Source organism: Balearica regulorum, chromosome 1, assembly GCF_011004875.1.
Source record: "Balearica regulorum gibbericeps isolate bBalReg1 chromosome 1, bBalReg1.pri, whole genome shotgun sequence".
In the NCBI taxonomy this organism is placed as follows: domain Eukaryota; kingdom Metazoa; phylum Chordata; class Aves; order Gruiformes; family Gruidae; genus Balearica; species Balearica regulorum.
This window is the reverse complement of record NC_046184.1, coordinates 83,335,456-83,350,788: the sequence shown is the minus strand read 5'-3', so window position 1 is coordinate 83,350,788 and position 15,333 is coordinate 83,335,456. Positions and strand designations below refer to the sequence as shown.

At 42.2% G+C, this 15,333-nt stretch overlaps 2 protein-coding genes across 9 annotated transcripts in view; one reads left to right on the top strand and one right to left on the bottom strand.

Annotated features, from left to right (window-relative positions):
• LOC142603039 (C-type lectin domain family 2 member B-like) overlaps positions 1-6,417 on the bottom strand; it is a 26,979-nt gene extending 20,562 nt beyond the window's left edge. For 4 of the 5 annotated variants that reach the window (XR_012836926.1, XR_012836932.1, XR_012836948.1 and 1 more), the window contains exons 1-4: positions 6,180-6,417; positions 5,743-5,832; positions 4,790-4,953; positions 3,130-3,233 (exon numbers count right to left, since the gene is read on the bottom strand). Coding sequence is in view for 2 of the 5 variants with exons in the window: in XM_075761871.1 (XP_075617986.1) it covers positions 3,130-3,233; positions 4,790-4,953; positions 5,743-5,832; positions 6,180-6,417 (596 nt within the window). In the remaining 3 variants the exon portion in view is untranslated. Of the gene's footprint in view, positions 1-393; positions 2,195-3,129; positions 3,234-4,789; positions 4,954-5,742; positions 5,833-6,179 lie in introns of those variants that run through there. The other variant, XM_075761870.1, reaches the window with a different exon arrangement.
• LOC104637914 (C-type lectin domain family 2 member B-like) lies at positions 6,392-15,333 on the top strand. 4 transcript variants are annotated; one of them, XM_075761872.1, is made up of 7 exons: positions 6,393-6,530; positions 7,671-7,806; positions 8,271-8,445; positions 9,303-9,359; positions 11,375-11,550; positions 13,948-14,051; positions 14,965-15,332. In XM_075761872.1, the coding sequence occupies exons 3-7, from the start codon at positions 8,277-8,279 to the stop codon at positions 15,068-15,070; spliced, it is 612 nt and encodes a 203-aa protein (XP_075617987.1). In that variant the 5' UTR covers positions 6,393-6,530; positions 7,671-7,806; positions 8,271-8,276; the 3' UTR covers positions 15,071-15,332. The 4 variants fall into 4 exon arrangements, with proteins under 4 accessions (XP_075617990.1, XP_075617987.1, XP_075617989.1 ...); XM_075761873.1 differs by lacking the exon at positions 6,393-6,530 and adding an exon at positions 6,577-6,738 and having other exon boundaries at positions 14,965-15,333; XM_075761875.1 differs by lacking the exon at positions 7,671-7,806 and having other exon boundaries at positions 6,392-6,530; positions 14,965-15,333.

Genomic DNA, 15,333 nt, shown 5'->3' with positions numbered 1-15,333 from the left:
TGTGAGACTTTTAATGTGAGCAGGGAAGATACAGTCAGTAGCCTGGCTCAGCCTAGCATCCAGATCATCAGGGCAGGTTCAAGGTCAAGCTAGGAAATCAACAGATTGGTTGAGCTGAACTGGGGTCCTGAGCCCCTGAGCTGGGGTGTGGGAGGAGGGGTCACCTGAGGGGTGACTCTTCAGAGCCAGTCAGGCTCATGATGAATTCACAGACTGCATCAAGGTCCTACACAGAGTTTGTGGGTTTCACTGTCAAAAAATGTTCTGTGCCCACCTACAGACAGTAACAAAACATGAATAAGGAAGCAGCTATCACAAGCTAAACAAAGCAGCCTTAGCCCACCACAAACCTAAAGCAGAGGAGCAAGCTCAACCAAAAGCAGACCCAAAACATCACAGGGAGAAACTACTGGAAGTATTTATTGGCATATTTACAAGGCCATTTACAGAGACAGCAAAAGGAACTTCTCATCCTGTCTGGCACTTCACGCTGACTCTTTCAGCTGGACTTTTGACATGTGGTGGGAAATAGGTCCCTACCCTGGCAATCTGAACCCTGTTGATGGTTCCTTACAAGGTGCTGTTCTTCTGCTTTCTTGGGGAATGACCATGGGGAACCAAGATATGATGAATACTCTGTTTGAGTTTCTCCTCTCACCTATTTCTATCCCTCCAAAGGACTACATCTTCTGGACAAATACTAAGTGCATTTATAGCAATTTGCAATTTCTTCTTCCCACTTCTCTGCAGATCTCTTCATCTTCCCCGTCAGCTTCTCTGAGCTTGACACGGTATTCTGTTTCCAGACTAGAACATCTTCCTACCTTAAAAGGCCTTTCTTCTAGTTCACATTTTTAAAGATAGTAACCACCCTTTGTAAATCATGTATCTTGGGAAGTAGTCATTGTATAGATATCTGCTGAACCTGAGAGTGACCAGGCAGGAACCAACCAGATCTTCCAGCTCTTCCAGCCTCCCCTGCCCCCGCTGCCCATCTTCAGGGCATCATACCAAGAATTTAAACAGATTAATCCAGGGTGCTATGCTGCTTAGCTTTAGTGCATCTGTGCCACTGACTGTTAAACTATCCTTGCCCACACAAGTTACTTGATAAAATAGCTGTGCTGGAGACAACAGCATCTTTTCTTACCCCTGCACAGGCAAACAGATAAACACCACAGCACCTCACTTTAAGCTGCTGTAGAACTCTTTCCATGCTATATATACTCTTCCTTTCTAAATCCACTTGACTTCCTAAGCCCTCCCAAAATGACAGTTGTGCATGATTCAGTCTGGGAGCTTTCCTATTCCAGCCACATATTCAGGGAAGTTTTGGGTAGTAGCACTCATATTTTCAGATCAGTCCAGAGCAATAGAGAAGAATATTTGTAATCTGTCCCACCCAATATACTCCGTAACACCAGCACCATTTGCTAGAAGATGTAGTCGTTATCTGCCTTCCTGGTTTACAAAGCTCCTGTTTATAGCCTTGGCCATTACATACCAGTCACATTTGAAAACTCCACGGAAAAAGAAGGGGAGGGAAGTCAAAACACATTATGAAATCTCACCCACTTACCACAAAGACAAAGAAAGTTCTCAGACAAAGAACTACTGCGCTCCACAGAAAACAGCAAAAAACCATATAATTTGGTTCACTGTGAACTGCATTTTCAATAAGATCTTCATGTCCATCTAACGATGTTTTTAGCTGCCCTAAAAATTTGTTTTGCAATTGTGAAGAGTTCTCAAGGAAAGTATCCATTGCTATGTCCTTCAGCAGTTTCAGCAATAAAACTGTATTATCAAGAAGCAACTTTTTTTCTTTGCCACAGCCATTGCATCATCATTTCCTCTTGGTACTGCCCCTTCTTAAGCAATTGCCCCTTTAACATGGGGCCACTATTACTCCCTGTATTGCTTCTTCCAGAGATGTTTGGATATGTTCTCTCCACAGCACCTCTTGCCTCCACGGACCTCCTACAGCAAGGACTTTCAGTATTCTGAATTCCAACTTCTCATGGAGAAAGTCTCTGTATTTGCACAGCCAGCTGCTCTCTATTAAGAGCTTGTCTTAGTATTAAACTGACCAATGGTGCAAAGGCAGTTCCTGACGGAGGAGCAACTTCTGGTAGAAATGAAGGTTGAATCTATATGGACACAGTCTCCGTCATTTGTTATATTGATATGAAATCTAAAAAGCCAGGAGAAAAACAAAAATTAGAGCTGAAATTTAGTCTAAAAATTAGGAGACCTATTTCTTATTCTTTGTAAAACTGAGTCTTTAATATTGTGGAGAACCAAGTAGAGGATGATTTAAAATGAGCCCCGCTTGGGAGGATCAGTATTCACATCCACATGGAACGCATGGTGATGCTCTGATGTACCTTCTATTAAAGCAAACTGCTTTGATCCTTACAGCGATGTACCACGTATACTTGTACTTCACAGTCTACAATGTGTTGTGAGCACAAAGGGCACAATTCTCCAGAGCAGGAGAGAGAAGATTCCAGTGGGACCCATGACAGCTGTACTCCTCCAGTTCAGACTGGGGCCCTGCCACCTCTTCCCACCAATTTTGCTGAGCCTTTGCAGAATACAGAGGATGTGGCTGCAAAGAAAGCCAATCTCCAGGATACAGAGTGGGCAAAAGCGATGCTTTCTGAGACACAATCCCCCAGGCCAGTGTCCTTCCACTGAGGTCCCAAGCACCTCGGCTGGTCTTAGGAGGCCCTGTCTATACTGACTGAGTGTTGAACCCTGCAAGACCAACAGAGCAAGCTAATTCAAACAATTTATAATGTCTAACATTGGTAATTATTCTTAATAAGGCAAATGTTACCCATCTCATATAGCGGGACTGTACAGAAACAAGTTACTCTAGGCATAACCTAAGAGCTGCTATGCAGCCACATGAAAAAGCAGGCAATGATGCTCCTTCCCCACTTCTCCGGGGACATAACTAGTTTTATTAGCATAGTATTAGCATTTTTACAGCCATATGACAGCCATCATTCGCTAAGATATGCCAGTTTATCTACAGTGAAATATGTAATAGAATAACTTTTCTACTTGGACAAAAAAGCTACTGACTCTCTTCCTGCATAGTGTATTTGAAAGAAAACTCACAAGTTTGTGTCAAATGACTCTCCATTCGCCCAGAAGAATTTGTTTCCTTTCCTGTGCAGCCCAATCCAGAAGTCTTTTATGCGTAGTCGATACATTATAAAGTTCTAGACAAAACATAGAATAAAATGACATATGGCTATTAGATTTTTTGATGATTATGATTATATAGCTTTTTGTATAAAAACTGCACGGATATGAACTGCATCACAGAATACACAATGGTGGACTTCAGGTCACTGATGTTTTACTGCTAAATTTAATTAGATTAAATACTAAAGGAAGCCCTAGATCCATTACCAATAGTCAATGAGGTCCCAGCTATTTAGTTGGTAGTCATGTAGAGTGCTACTGACCCTGCCCCACCCCATCATTAAAAACATCCACACATGTCATTAGAAATACCATATCACATTACACAATAGTCAACTAGTACAATGGTTTCACTGTATCACCAGGAGAATGGTGTTTCAGTACAAGGACATGTATTTAGTGGGGACACAGTGCCTGACTTGGCACAAGTTGCCTTGACTCTTATGTCACCATAAATTTGCGATGTCAGTTATGTTGTGTCTCTATCAAATTCAAGTCACATGTTCAAAATCCCCCAACTTTTGCAATTTTCACACTTTTACTCTTCACAGCAATTGTATCATAAGTGTGTGAGTTTGCTCTGTTTTCCTGTTCCTTATATTCCTCACTGTAAAGTCAGTTGGGACTACCTAAATCCAAACGCCGGGACACTGGAGGGCACACACACAGTTTACCATCTGCGGTATGAATAAAACAAAGTCTTTCTTGATTCATTCCTCATGATCCTATAATTGTCTCTGAATACACATTTGCTATAGTGTTATTTTCTTTTGTTTTCCTCAGCCATAAAGAACACCCTGAATTAGTGGGACCCTACTTAAAGAACATAGTAAAAAGAAAAATGATTTGAAAACAACAAAAACCACAGATAGAACCTTTCAATACCATCGGTCCCAGCATCACAGCCAGTCTTCACCTTTTGTGGAAACAAGAGAAATTGACCATGTTGCACAGAACTAAACACATTTCTGTTTCTCAGTTGGCCACTAAACCATTTGTTGTGCTAAAGAAAGCACCCTTTAAAAGAATTCCGTACTTAAAGAGTATCAAGAAGATAAAACACATAGATGTGCACCAGGGGTCTGTAAACTCAAAATTAGTTTAGAGTTATATGTAGTGTGGGAATTGCTGTTGACTGTACTTTTGTGTACCCTGTAGAGGGAATGAACATCAAGAGGGTGTGAGGGGAGAACATAGGCTAAATTGCTTAACTTAAAATGCATACATAAATTGCCAGTTTAAAAAAAAAAAAAAAGAAACAAACCCACATCTTCTTAGTAATTAGAAGTCACAACTCCATTTTTATATTCTTTCAGACTTTTAATTTATACATAGTTTGCCCTTTAAATTTAAGAAATACCCTCCAGGGTAATAACAGAATTTCTACAGCAAATTTTTGTGAGCAGACCATGTCGCACTGAAAAAGTCTTTAAGCTGTACCAACTTGCAACAAACAAGTCTGCCATGCAGTGCGCTGGGTTTCAAGCTATACAAGGGAACAAGTGATGGAGTTACAGAAACTGTTAGGGCAGCAGACATAACACTTAATTCAAGGTGCTGGACACCTTACCAGCTCTTGGTGGCTTTCAATCACTGCAAGGGAAGCACCGTAGGCAGAGCAGGACTCCTGACTGGAATTCCAATCTGCTACAGCTCCTGAATGATAGTAACATTTCTTCTTGTAGTACAGCCAGTCATCAGGGCACGGCTCCAGCTGTGGTAATTTAGGTGGATCTTTTGTTCAAATGAAGAAATGAAGAGAATGTCACTTATTCATCATTATGTATTTAAAATACAATTATATACACATTTACAAATTCTGGACCTGCTTCCTCCAGCTTAAAAATATCTGCAACTTGCACCAAATTAAGCAAGAGATGGGTGAACATAATACAACTGAAGGATTGTGCTCAGTCTTAGTTTTTTCCTATTATACCAACTATGGCATGTCCACTAATTCCTGATTAGATACTCGCACACTGGGCATGTGCCCAGCAAACAGAATTTGGCATGTGCAAGTGCAAAGCTGCAACTACAGTGGAGACACCACAGGCGAGAACACCAGGGCAGGACACCGACTTTGACAAAGAGTGCAAACATAGACACTAGTTATCTACTGTGAAGCAGGTTCTAGTTCAATGTACTCAGCTGCAAAAATAACTCTACAGGCCAGAGTCAAAGCCAAGGTAAGAAGTCAGTACTGCCTCCCTAACTCTGCTTACGGCTTTGTCATTCCACTTTGCCATGCTGCAGTACAATGAAATCCTGCAGAAAATTTAAAAAAATAAGTCAGTTTAATGCTACCAGAAACAACTGTCTAAGCAATAACACAATTTAGTTTCACTTCCCTTTTCTAAATTTGAATTGCTGTGTAACAGCAGCCATGACAGTGTCTGTGGGAGAGCTGAAAACCAGTGGAAATGCCTATGAAAACCCCTCGGCAATGATAAGACAGCATAACAAAAGAGAGAAATACTGAATTTCTCGTTCCAGAGCTATTTTTTTTAAAGTAAATGTACTCACGTAAGGTAATCCATGTTAAGAGTAAAATCACAACAACTGCCATGACAATTCCTGCAATTCTTTTCCAGAAAGAGAGGTGTAAAAGCATATCTAAGGAGAGAAAGCAATATTAATGCATGTCAGGGAATAAAGCACATGTAAAGAACTGAAGACTCAAGTGAAAAAAAAAAAAACAAACCATGCAGTGACACATTAACTTCACTACGATTTACCAAACACTCGCACCTAGCCCTGAAACGACTGCATACTGCAGAACTTCGGTACTTCTAAAACTCGAACAGATTTTCAAAGGTATTAAATTGCGACATCCCACCGAAATATTCGCAGGACACAGTCCCCCGAGTGCTCCGTGGCTCCCCGGCCCACCCCACCCACCTCACTGCTCCCGGGCACGGCCAGGCGCCCAGTCCCCGCCCGTCCCGCCCGGCCTGACTCACCCGGCCGCGCTCTGCGTCTCCGGTGAGCTGCCACCGTCCCGAGCAGCCCCTCTCCCTTCGGCATCGACCGCAGCAGCACCACCGACCGGTGGGCCGCGGGGGACCCATCCCTGAGCGGCAGCCGGGCCAGCAGCGGGTCGGAGGCGAACCGCCGTCGGAGCCGCCGCAGCCGCCGCACCGTATCCCGGCGCCAGGACGGGGAAAACTGGACGTCGTCGCCGCCGCCTGCCACCTCCATCGTTGCTGCGAGGCGGAAGCCCACCGCTCCCTTTCGGTTTCACCCCCGGGGAGGTGCCTCCGGTGCAGCACGGCGCGGCGCGGAGCAGGGCCACGGCGTCCGGGACGGCGCCGGTAAGGGCTCCGTGTGGACCCGGGCGGCGCCTGCTAGGGCAAGAGAGGAGCGGGGCGGGCTGCGGGATAGGGAAGGGCCAAGCGGGCGCGGAAGCAGAAGGAAGGCCCGAGGCGGACTGGCGGCGGCTGAGGCCCACTTCGTGGCCCCGGGGAACGCGGCGGCGGCCCTCGACATCCAGAGACAGCCGGCCCGCAGGGTCGGTAGAAGGTAGGGTGCTGCTCGGGTGATGACTCAGGCCGGGGGCCCGTATGCACCCCTCGCCTAAGCCGAAGGGAAGGCAGGACTGAAGAGAAGGAAGATGGGGGCTAAAGGGAGGAAAATAGATTGTTTAAAGCGAAGCGGTGGCCTGAATCTCCGTGGTTCACTTCAGTTCTCTTGTGGCCTAGAACGAACACGGCTGCTGGTGTTTCCTCTAAACGAAAAAGTTAATGGCAAAAAAGAGCAAATTGTCTTAGCTGGATAAGCTCTCAGAAATGGAAATGTTTTTTGTGGCTCAATGAAAAATTGCTGACCTTTAGGCTGTGTGGTTTACTTCAATCTTCCAGATGTTCCTTGAAACGCTTTTGCCAGCATCTGCCTTGTGTTGCAGAGAGCGGTAGCTCAGCTGTACCCCACTGTTGCACACTGCTACGTCCCAAAAACCAAGGGTGGGGGATAGGCTTTTTCCCTAGTGTGCACGAGAAGGTTCAGGACAAACTCCTCTGTGGCCAGAGTCAAAACCAGTGCTTTTTCAGTGCAGAAACAAGTCGTGGCATGCTCGCTGGAGGCAAGAGGCCCATTCCACAATCAAACATACATTCGTGTACCAAACAATGGATGTCCAGGCACTAAAATGGACAAAGTGTTTTGGGGATGTGTTCAAGGGCAATCGGAAGAGTCTTTGGGCAAATAGCACCTTACTGGAGAATGTAATTCCAAGCCTTAGTTTCTTTCTGCTTTTGTAGGATAGACCAAGCACAAGTGGAGTCTGATTCTTAGAGATATGTAGGCATCTACTTACTGTTATGAATTTGTGGAGTTGAGGAGGCCTCTTAGGCATGTGCTAGTTAACATAATAACAGTAATGAAAGATGTTGAAGCCTTTTCTAAAGAGGAGTATTTTGGGGTTTTTTTTGCCTATTATAACCTACCTCATGAAGATGAATTGACATTTCTGCACTGACACAATAATGTTTATAGCTGCATATTCATCCCTGTCTTAAATTGATGTCATTGAAAGTGGGATTTAAGAAAAACTGTGAGGAAAACATCACTCATTGGAGTGAGCAGAAAAAGGTACAGTGAATTTCTCTCTGCAGACCTGGTTCAGCCTCACTTGGGAAATTGCCTGAACTTTTCGCATGCAGACAAAACTACTTTAAGCTACACAGTGGTGAAGTAGAAAGCTCTGGTTTTTGTGGCCTTTCCCTCCTGCTCCATCCCTTCCCTATCACATTGTTCCCATCTGCCCTGTCCTTCCCTTTCCCTCCATTACAGTCCTCATTCCCCATTGCCCCCCTCCCTGGGAAGGAGGATATGTGCAGTTTATCTGAGGCCCGCCTTCTCCATTCAGTGAGCCTCAGATATGTTCCACAAGCTCCCTCTTTTCTATTTGCTTCCTGATTTCTCCATTCACCCTGCCCTCATCCCCTCAGATACAGGCAATAACTTAGGCAGCTTTGGAATTTCTACTGTTTCCACTCATGTATAGACAGTAGGGGAAGCACTTATTCAACATAGCTTCTTTCTTTGTTTCCTAGCTGTAGATGGAGTCTGAAGATGAACAGGAGGCTGCGACCACCTGGATAGTACAAGAATCTGTTGGGAACGTAGATTCCACTAATGTCAGACAAGATGCCAAACAAGAAATGGCAGCTAGTTCATGGGTGCGGAGGACAGGGAGGTGCTGTAAAGAGTGGTTCTTGCAGTCACAATGTAAGATTTTTTTCTTTGGTAAGGACACCTTCCTGCAGGAAGTCTGAAGTCTAGCTCCAAATCTAGTTTCAGGTCCTCTGGCTTGGACTAGACAAAACTTGGGATTTTACTCCTAGGCAAAGCTGTAGTCACAAAAATTAAGATAACTGTTATGTTTGATCCAAGTGTGAACTGTTTATGTTTGATCTTTTTGCGTGAAAACAGGCATTTTTCAATGTGGTATTTCACCTGTATGAAATACTCTTGGATAAGACGTAGGAAGTAAAGCCAAACCTCACTAGAGAAAATAGTCTGTGCCTTTGCAGCAGATTAGCTTGCACATCTGCATTGAAATCTGTGTGCAAAGGACAGCTTGTGACAAAGAGAAACCACATTTGATTCAAGACTGCAGCTGTATTCTGAACGTCAACCTTTAATGTTTGAATTGAGTGAGAACATTCTCCTGTTTTACAAATGTGGATGTAGCTTGATTTGAGTTAGTGATGCCTACAAGTTCTTGGCCTCCAGAGGTTATTGCTAAGAGGCCTGCAAAACGTAGAGGAGATGATAAACTTGGAACTGGAAGACTTAAATTTGTGGGATCAACACATCTGTGGAAAACTAGGAAAACTTCAGGGTGTATATGGATCAAAAAAAATGCCGATTACGTGATAGTTGACCATTTTACCAAAATGGTAACTGTCCAGTTATATAAATGTCAATTCAAGGTGCAGTGTTTGACTTCAGTAGTGCTTTATATTTACATACTTGGAGCTTAAATGAAAGGCTGTCCTGCTGCTGTCTCATTTAATACTGAAATACAGTGTGAGCCTAAGTGCTCATATATACAAAACCATTAATGATTTTCTTTTTCACAGTCTGCTGGCTATGCCTACTTCTTGGATTTGTGCTGGGGGTCATCGTCATTGCAGTTGGTAAGCTTTTGGAACATTTTCTATTTGAGAAATGTTTCTTCTGACTACTGGACTCCAGGATCACAGCAGTCAAGTGCACCAACATTAGTACTCTAGTCACAAAACCTTGGACTTCTATCACTATTGCAGTTGTTTCCATGTTGGTATAAGGTTGAATAACCTCCCAGGCAAAATTTAAAAGGAGAGACAATTCTCTCTACAGATAAAATCCAGATGATTCAGCTGTAAACGCCTTTTTTTTCTTTTTTTTAACTTTTTGCTACATCCTTACTACTCTTAAGAGTGTAGTTTCTTGGCCTGGCTGTGCATATGGTGTATGTATGTCCTGTCTGTGCTTATCACTAGTAACTTACCTGATTGATTATACCAGCTAGAGCACTAAGTCAGCATCACATCTGTAGACTCCAGGTTTATTGTGTGGGCTGCTCATGTATTTGGTCTTGAGGGCTCCTTTATTGTCATGCATGGAAGACAGCTACGTAATACAGCTAGCTTGTCTTTTTCACAAGTAGTCTTTGGGGATCATTCTGCCTTTTTGTTTTTAAAAATCTGTTTGTGGTGCGTGCTGTATTTTTAAGAAGTCATCCTTACCTCCCACTGGCACAGTGGAGGCCAGATGTACTCCTGCTGTCCCATGCAGAGCTCTTCTGTAGGAGCAAAGGCTGTGCTGCCCACAGTGTTACCTGAGGTATCTAAGTCACTGGGTGCATGTGCATCTCAATGGAGCCTCCACAACCCCTTCTGCACAGGTAGCTCTTGAATCTCTGCGTTAAATATATCTTTGGTCTGCCTTCTGCAATAGCATGAGGTATAGTAGGGAGGTCCTCTGCATGTACATGGAAGCAAATGGAGGATGATGGTGACATCTGTCCCTGTTGATTTTCCTTTGCTTTGTTAGGCTTTTATTTAAATGGAATCAGTCACATTTTCTTGGAGGGGGTGAGGGCAGTGCTCACAGATGACTTGTTAATGGGTCTCCAAGTATATATAGCAAAGAAAGCATCTAATTAGAAAGGAAAAGAGAGCCAGTGTGGCAACAGCAGGTTGTAGAATCTGGAAGATCAATTCACTTCCTGCAAGCCCCTCTACTCACATAATGGCCAGTTACTTCCATTTCAGTGTTGGCCATCTCCAAGCTTAAGCAGTGAAAAAATGCGCTTTGGGTGCAGAAGGTCTGGGATTCAATCCCAGCAGGATGACCCAGGAAATACACTTTATACCCTGGGTGAGCCTAGTTGTGTTAGAAAAGACACCATGCTGCACAGGAAAGGTCACTCTAACCACTCAGTAACAGAGCAGATTATTTTTGTTTGGAAAATAGAAAACAAATTAATTGTCTTCATTGCAAGAAATTAAACTCAGCACTGAAACAAAACATGCCAGTGAGTCCTGTCACCCTCACAGAGCAACTGTGACAGATGATGAAGAGAGGGCATCAAAACATGCTGGAAAACAACTCCAACAAACCAAACCATTATCTCCAAATAATAGTCATTTTACCTCTTCATTAACAGACACATATCATTAGCATCATAGCAACACCTAATTGCCTTACCTTCACACAGATTTATCACTCTTAAAGGTCTGATAGAAAATCAAAGTGACTTGTCTTCATGAAATATCTCACCAGTTGTAGATATTCCAGCAGCTTGATTACTTAAAATGATTATTCGATCAACAAATTAACAGTATGAGGTTTATTATCCTATTACTGGATTTAAAATGTGTTGAGTATAAATCAATTGTCAATGCCTCTAATGCTCTAAAATTCAGGAGTGTTTTCCAAACCCTACTTGTTTTCTACTGATTGTGATAATTAGGCTGCGGCCCCCAACTTTCACATTTCTCAGCTGAAGACAGTGCCCGAAAGGCAGGGAACGTCAGGACCCTTGCCCTTCCTTTGGCTTCTCTTCTGGCATCTAATGTGGCATTGGCTTTGAAAAAAATCTGCATTTTAGGTTGAGTTATGCTGATGAATGCTAAGATTTTAGCAGTTTCTCTCTTTTCCTTTGTAGTTGTAACACAATCTTACCACGGAAAATTTCCATCTGAAGAGTGCCCCAGTGAGTGGATAGGTTACAGAAAGAAATGCTATTTCATCTCAGAGGAGGAAAAAGACTGGACATCTAGTCAGACCTTCTGCGCTAAGAATGAATCCTTGTTAGCCATTTTTGAAAACCAGGAAGAAATGGTAATGGGGAAAAAAACCCAACAACAAAACAGAACACAACTTCTGTATTTCTCTCTTTCCTTGACAAAGCTTTCTTCTTTTTTTTTTTTTGCATGCAATGCTTATCCTTTACATTTTTGTAAAATAAGAAAGCTGTATGAATTCAGGTAGTAAAAAAGTGCCTGCTTTGTCACTGTAAGTAGCTGCAGCAGGTGCAGCACCAGTACCAGCTGCCTCACACTGCTTTGGTGCCTGGATTTGACTTGAATGATTATGAGAAGCTCTTTGTTATGAATCAGTTTGCCTAGTTTTACTTTTCTCTCTTAATGGACCTTCATCTTCAAAGCAGGTATGAATCTGTCCAACATCCAGTACAGACAAATAAATGAATACTTTAGTTTCTATAAGAAACCAAACATTTAAAACCATTTCTCAGCAGAGTGGAAATTACCCATCTTTATCTACTTGCATCTGGTTTTAGATATGCTTTAATGCCTCTTAGAAACACATGCTTATATCCATGGTGGGAATATATCCCGGCTGAAGCTGGCTTGGATGTTTTCTCATGCTAATAAGTTTGTTATAATACTTTGATTTGCTTGTATTATGGTCCAGTTGCATTGATGAATGCTAGTGACGTTACTACTGCATGGTACTAAAACTGTAATATGCTTTTACAGATCTGCTATCTTTTGAGTATTGTCAATGAAAAACTAGTTTCATCAAAAAGTTAGTTTTTAGGTAGATTGACATTTGAGCTTTCTTCTTACTGTGATTATTAAATAGAGGTCAAAAGGCTACTTTTCCAGTTGGCTGGTACATTAGTGGTGTAGCAAATAGTGAAATGGAGGAAACCTCAGTGAAATTACACAGATTAAGTCACATCTGAATTTGACTTGAGCTAATAAATATTTTTACAGTGACAAGAATTTCAACAATGAGCAGGATGCAGGGCCTGGTTTTTACTTCACGTATCAGTCCCTTACTGAATGTGGTCTCTCCTTTTATCTCATAATCAGACTCCTTTCTTTGCCAATAATTCCAACCATATTTGCCAGCTTGTCCCTTCTCTACAAGCCCCTTCTGTATTGCCGCCCTGTGAGTGATCACCTTTACCGAATTTGTAAATGCCTCTCTTCCTTACGCATGTAAAAGCTTAACTTCTAATTTGGTGCCTGTGATATTCAGCTGATAATTGAAATCGGTGTTATTTAAGCTGCTGCTTCAAAACCTTATACCTAGAGACTGTAAACCCAACTTAGGAAAGAAAAGCACAGTAACACTGACATTGACCTACTGGGTCAGATCAGTGCTCTGTGGTACGTGTTGCCTGGTTTCCAGCACTAGATAGCGTGAGCCACACCAGAAGCAGGTGCACCAAAAACTGTAGAAATGACCTTGGGACCATACCGAGACAGTTTTTTTGTGAACTATATTGAATTGAGGTTGTTAGGGGAGAGTGGAGGAGTATAAGTGTGCACTATTTCCATGTCCATTAGAGTCCATGCTGACAGCTAATATTTATCTCATTGTTAAGTTCACTGAGTCTAAAGAAAGATCGCTTGTTGCAGGGAGTTCTGTAATATTAACCCATTGCAAATGCTGTTTTTGTTATCTTCCATCATTCTTTGCTGTGTTTGGTACAGGTTGTTGCAAACTTCTGGAGCAGTGAACTGTCTTTTACTCTTTTTTTATCTGTATATCCTACAGATAAAAAAGTTTAAATTTGAAAGCTGGAGAGGAACTTTTTACAAGGACATGTAGTGATAGGACGAGGGGTAATGGCTTTAAACAGAAAGAGGGTAGAGTTAGATTAGATATTAGGCAGAAATTCTTCACTGTGAGGGTGGTGAGGCACTGGAACAGGTTGCCCAGGGAGGTTGTGGAGGCCCCATCCCTGGAAGTGTTCAAGGCCAGGTTGGATGGGGCTTTGGGCAACCTGTTCTAGTGGAGGGTGTCCCTGCCCATGGCAGGGGGGTTGGAACTAGATGATCTTTGAGGTCCCTTCCAACCCAAACCATTCTATGATTCTATGAAATTTAAAATACATAAATAATAATTGAGAAAGGGAGGAATTCCCATATGCCAATCTGAAATGCAGGAAACACCTGTATGTACCAGCCTATTTAGACCAAGCTGCATATGTAGACAGACACAACCAATACATGGTGTTTAGGTATTTTTGTATGTAGTGAACAGTAATAATTTTCAAGGGCATAGAATTGAATAACTTCACTGGAGTGTATAGTACTATAAAGGTCAATTCAAAGCCAGAATTAGGCTCTTATCTTTCAATGAAATGCTTATGAAAGTGTTGTAGATGACAGAATAATGAGCTAGTCTTCCTCAAAAGTCACAGGAGGAATTTGATTCTCATTTTGAGAGCTCATGTTGACAAACATGCTTTTTTTATTTTAGCATTCTTTAGCTAAGCGTTTGAAAATAGATGACTCCTGGATTGGATTGCGCAAGAAAGGTGAAAGCTTCTACTGGGAGAATGGTGTTGCCTTGAAGGTGGACTTGTAAGTTCCTTGTGATTATCTAACATGTACTTAAGCAAATATACAATTAGCGTTTACAGCACAATGTGATTTCTATCAGGATTCTTTTTCTTCCCGGTGATTTATGACTTTGAAAATTAACTCTTTGCAGCTATTACTGATCTGACTGCATTAGCAGCAATGTAAAGAAGTCCCTGATTCAAGAAGGATTTTTTGGTAGCTCAGCACATGAAGATAATGTTATCCCTATTTACCTTAATTTATACATATTTTTCACTACATAGTATAGACATTTCAGTCTCTTTTCAGATCTTTAGAATTCTTGGCTTCCAGTGTGGTCCTTTGTGCTCATGTTTTTGAAATACACAATATCTAGCAAATACACATACATTTTTTAGGGATGTTACAGAATGAAGTGACAGGTATGACGGAATAATCATCTTCAGATGGATTAAGCAGCTTCATAAGAAAAATCATATCATCTGCTTTAGTGAGTTTGTCACGACCTGCAGACAACCCAGATTCCCCCCCTATTTATATTAGAAAATGTCTGGGCTACAACAGTTTTGCATCAGGCCCATCAAACAGCAGTTCCCCTCGTCTTGCTCTCCAGAGCATTTATGACCTCAGTAATTATAGGCAGGATATATCATAAGCTGTCTTTTGTCTCTCCTCCTATTATTGTGTGATACCTGGTATGGACCATTCATAGAAACAGAGATTTGTGCAACACTGCATGAGCTAAACAGGCTTTTCTAACATGATCTATCACTGACCTTGCTTTTAGCAGCTGAAACTACCATATCACAAGGGACCAAAGTCAACTGGAAACTACTTCAGCAGAAGTTTTGTTTTACAGCATGCTAAAAATAAATATTTGAGTCAGCAGTAGGAATTATTTAGTAATCACTGTTTTCTTCCGGTATTTTTTCAGGTTCCAGATACGGAATCACTCCGAGTGTGCCTACTTGGATGCCTTCACTATTTCTACATCAGCATGCTCTTTGCCCCGGCGCTGGATCTGTATCCAGCTTCCCTAAAGGGATGACTTACATCTTCATTTGATATTGACAGTTAAGATAAGATATTGACTTATCCATTATAAGGTCAGTTTGGATAGATAGCAGGCCTCCTGTGGCCGTGCTGTCTCTGACCATCTGGAAGCCTAAAAGTCAGAGAGAAGAGGTTTTTTCTCTGCTTCCAAAATGTGCTTCTAGGTCTTCTGTCCTAGGAGAGAAGAATAATGTGCTTAGTCCAGTTTACAGATCACATACTATGGAGTTTATCAGTGCTGGCTGACGAA

What these genes read in the sequence shown, in the direction of transcription:
- LOC104637914 (XM_075761875.1), top strand. Translation starts at nt 8,277, where the DNA reads ATGGAGTCTGAAGATGAACAGGAGGCTGCGACCACCTGGATAGTACAA. An exon ending in TTGAAAACCAGGAAGAAATG is followed by an intron (nt 11,551 to 13,947) that starts GTAATGGGGAAA and finishes TTTTTATTTTAG; the next exon opens with CATTCTTTAGCTAAGCGTTT. An exon ending in GTTGCCTTGAAGGTGGACTT is followed by an intron (nt 14,052 to 14,964) that starts GTAAGTTCCTTG and finishes GTATTTTTTCAG; the next exon opens with GTTCCAGATACGGAATCACT.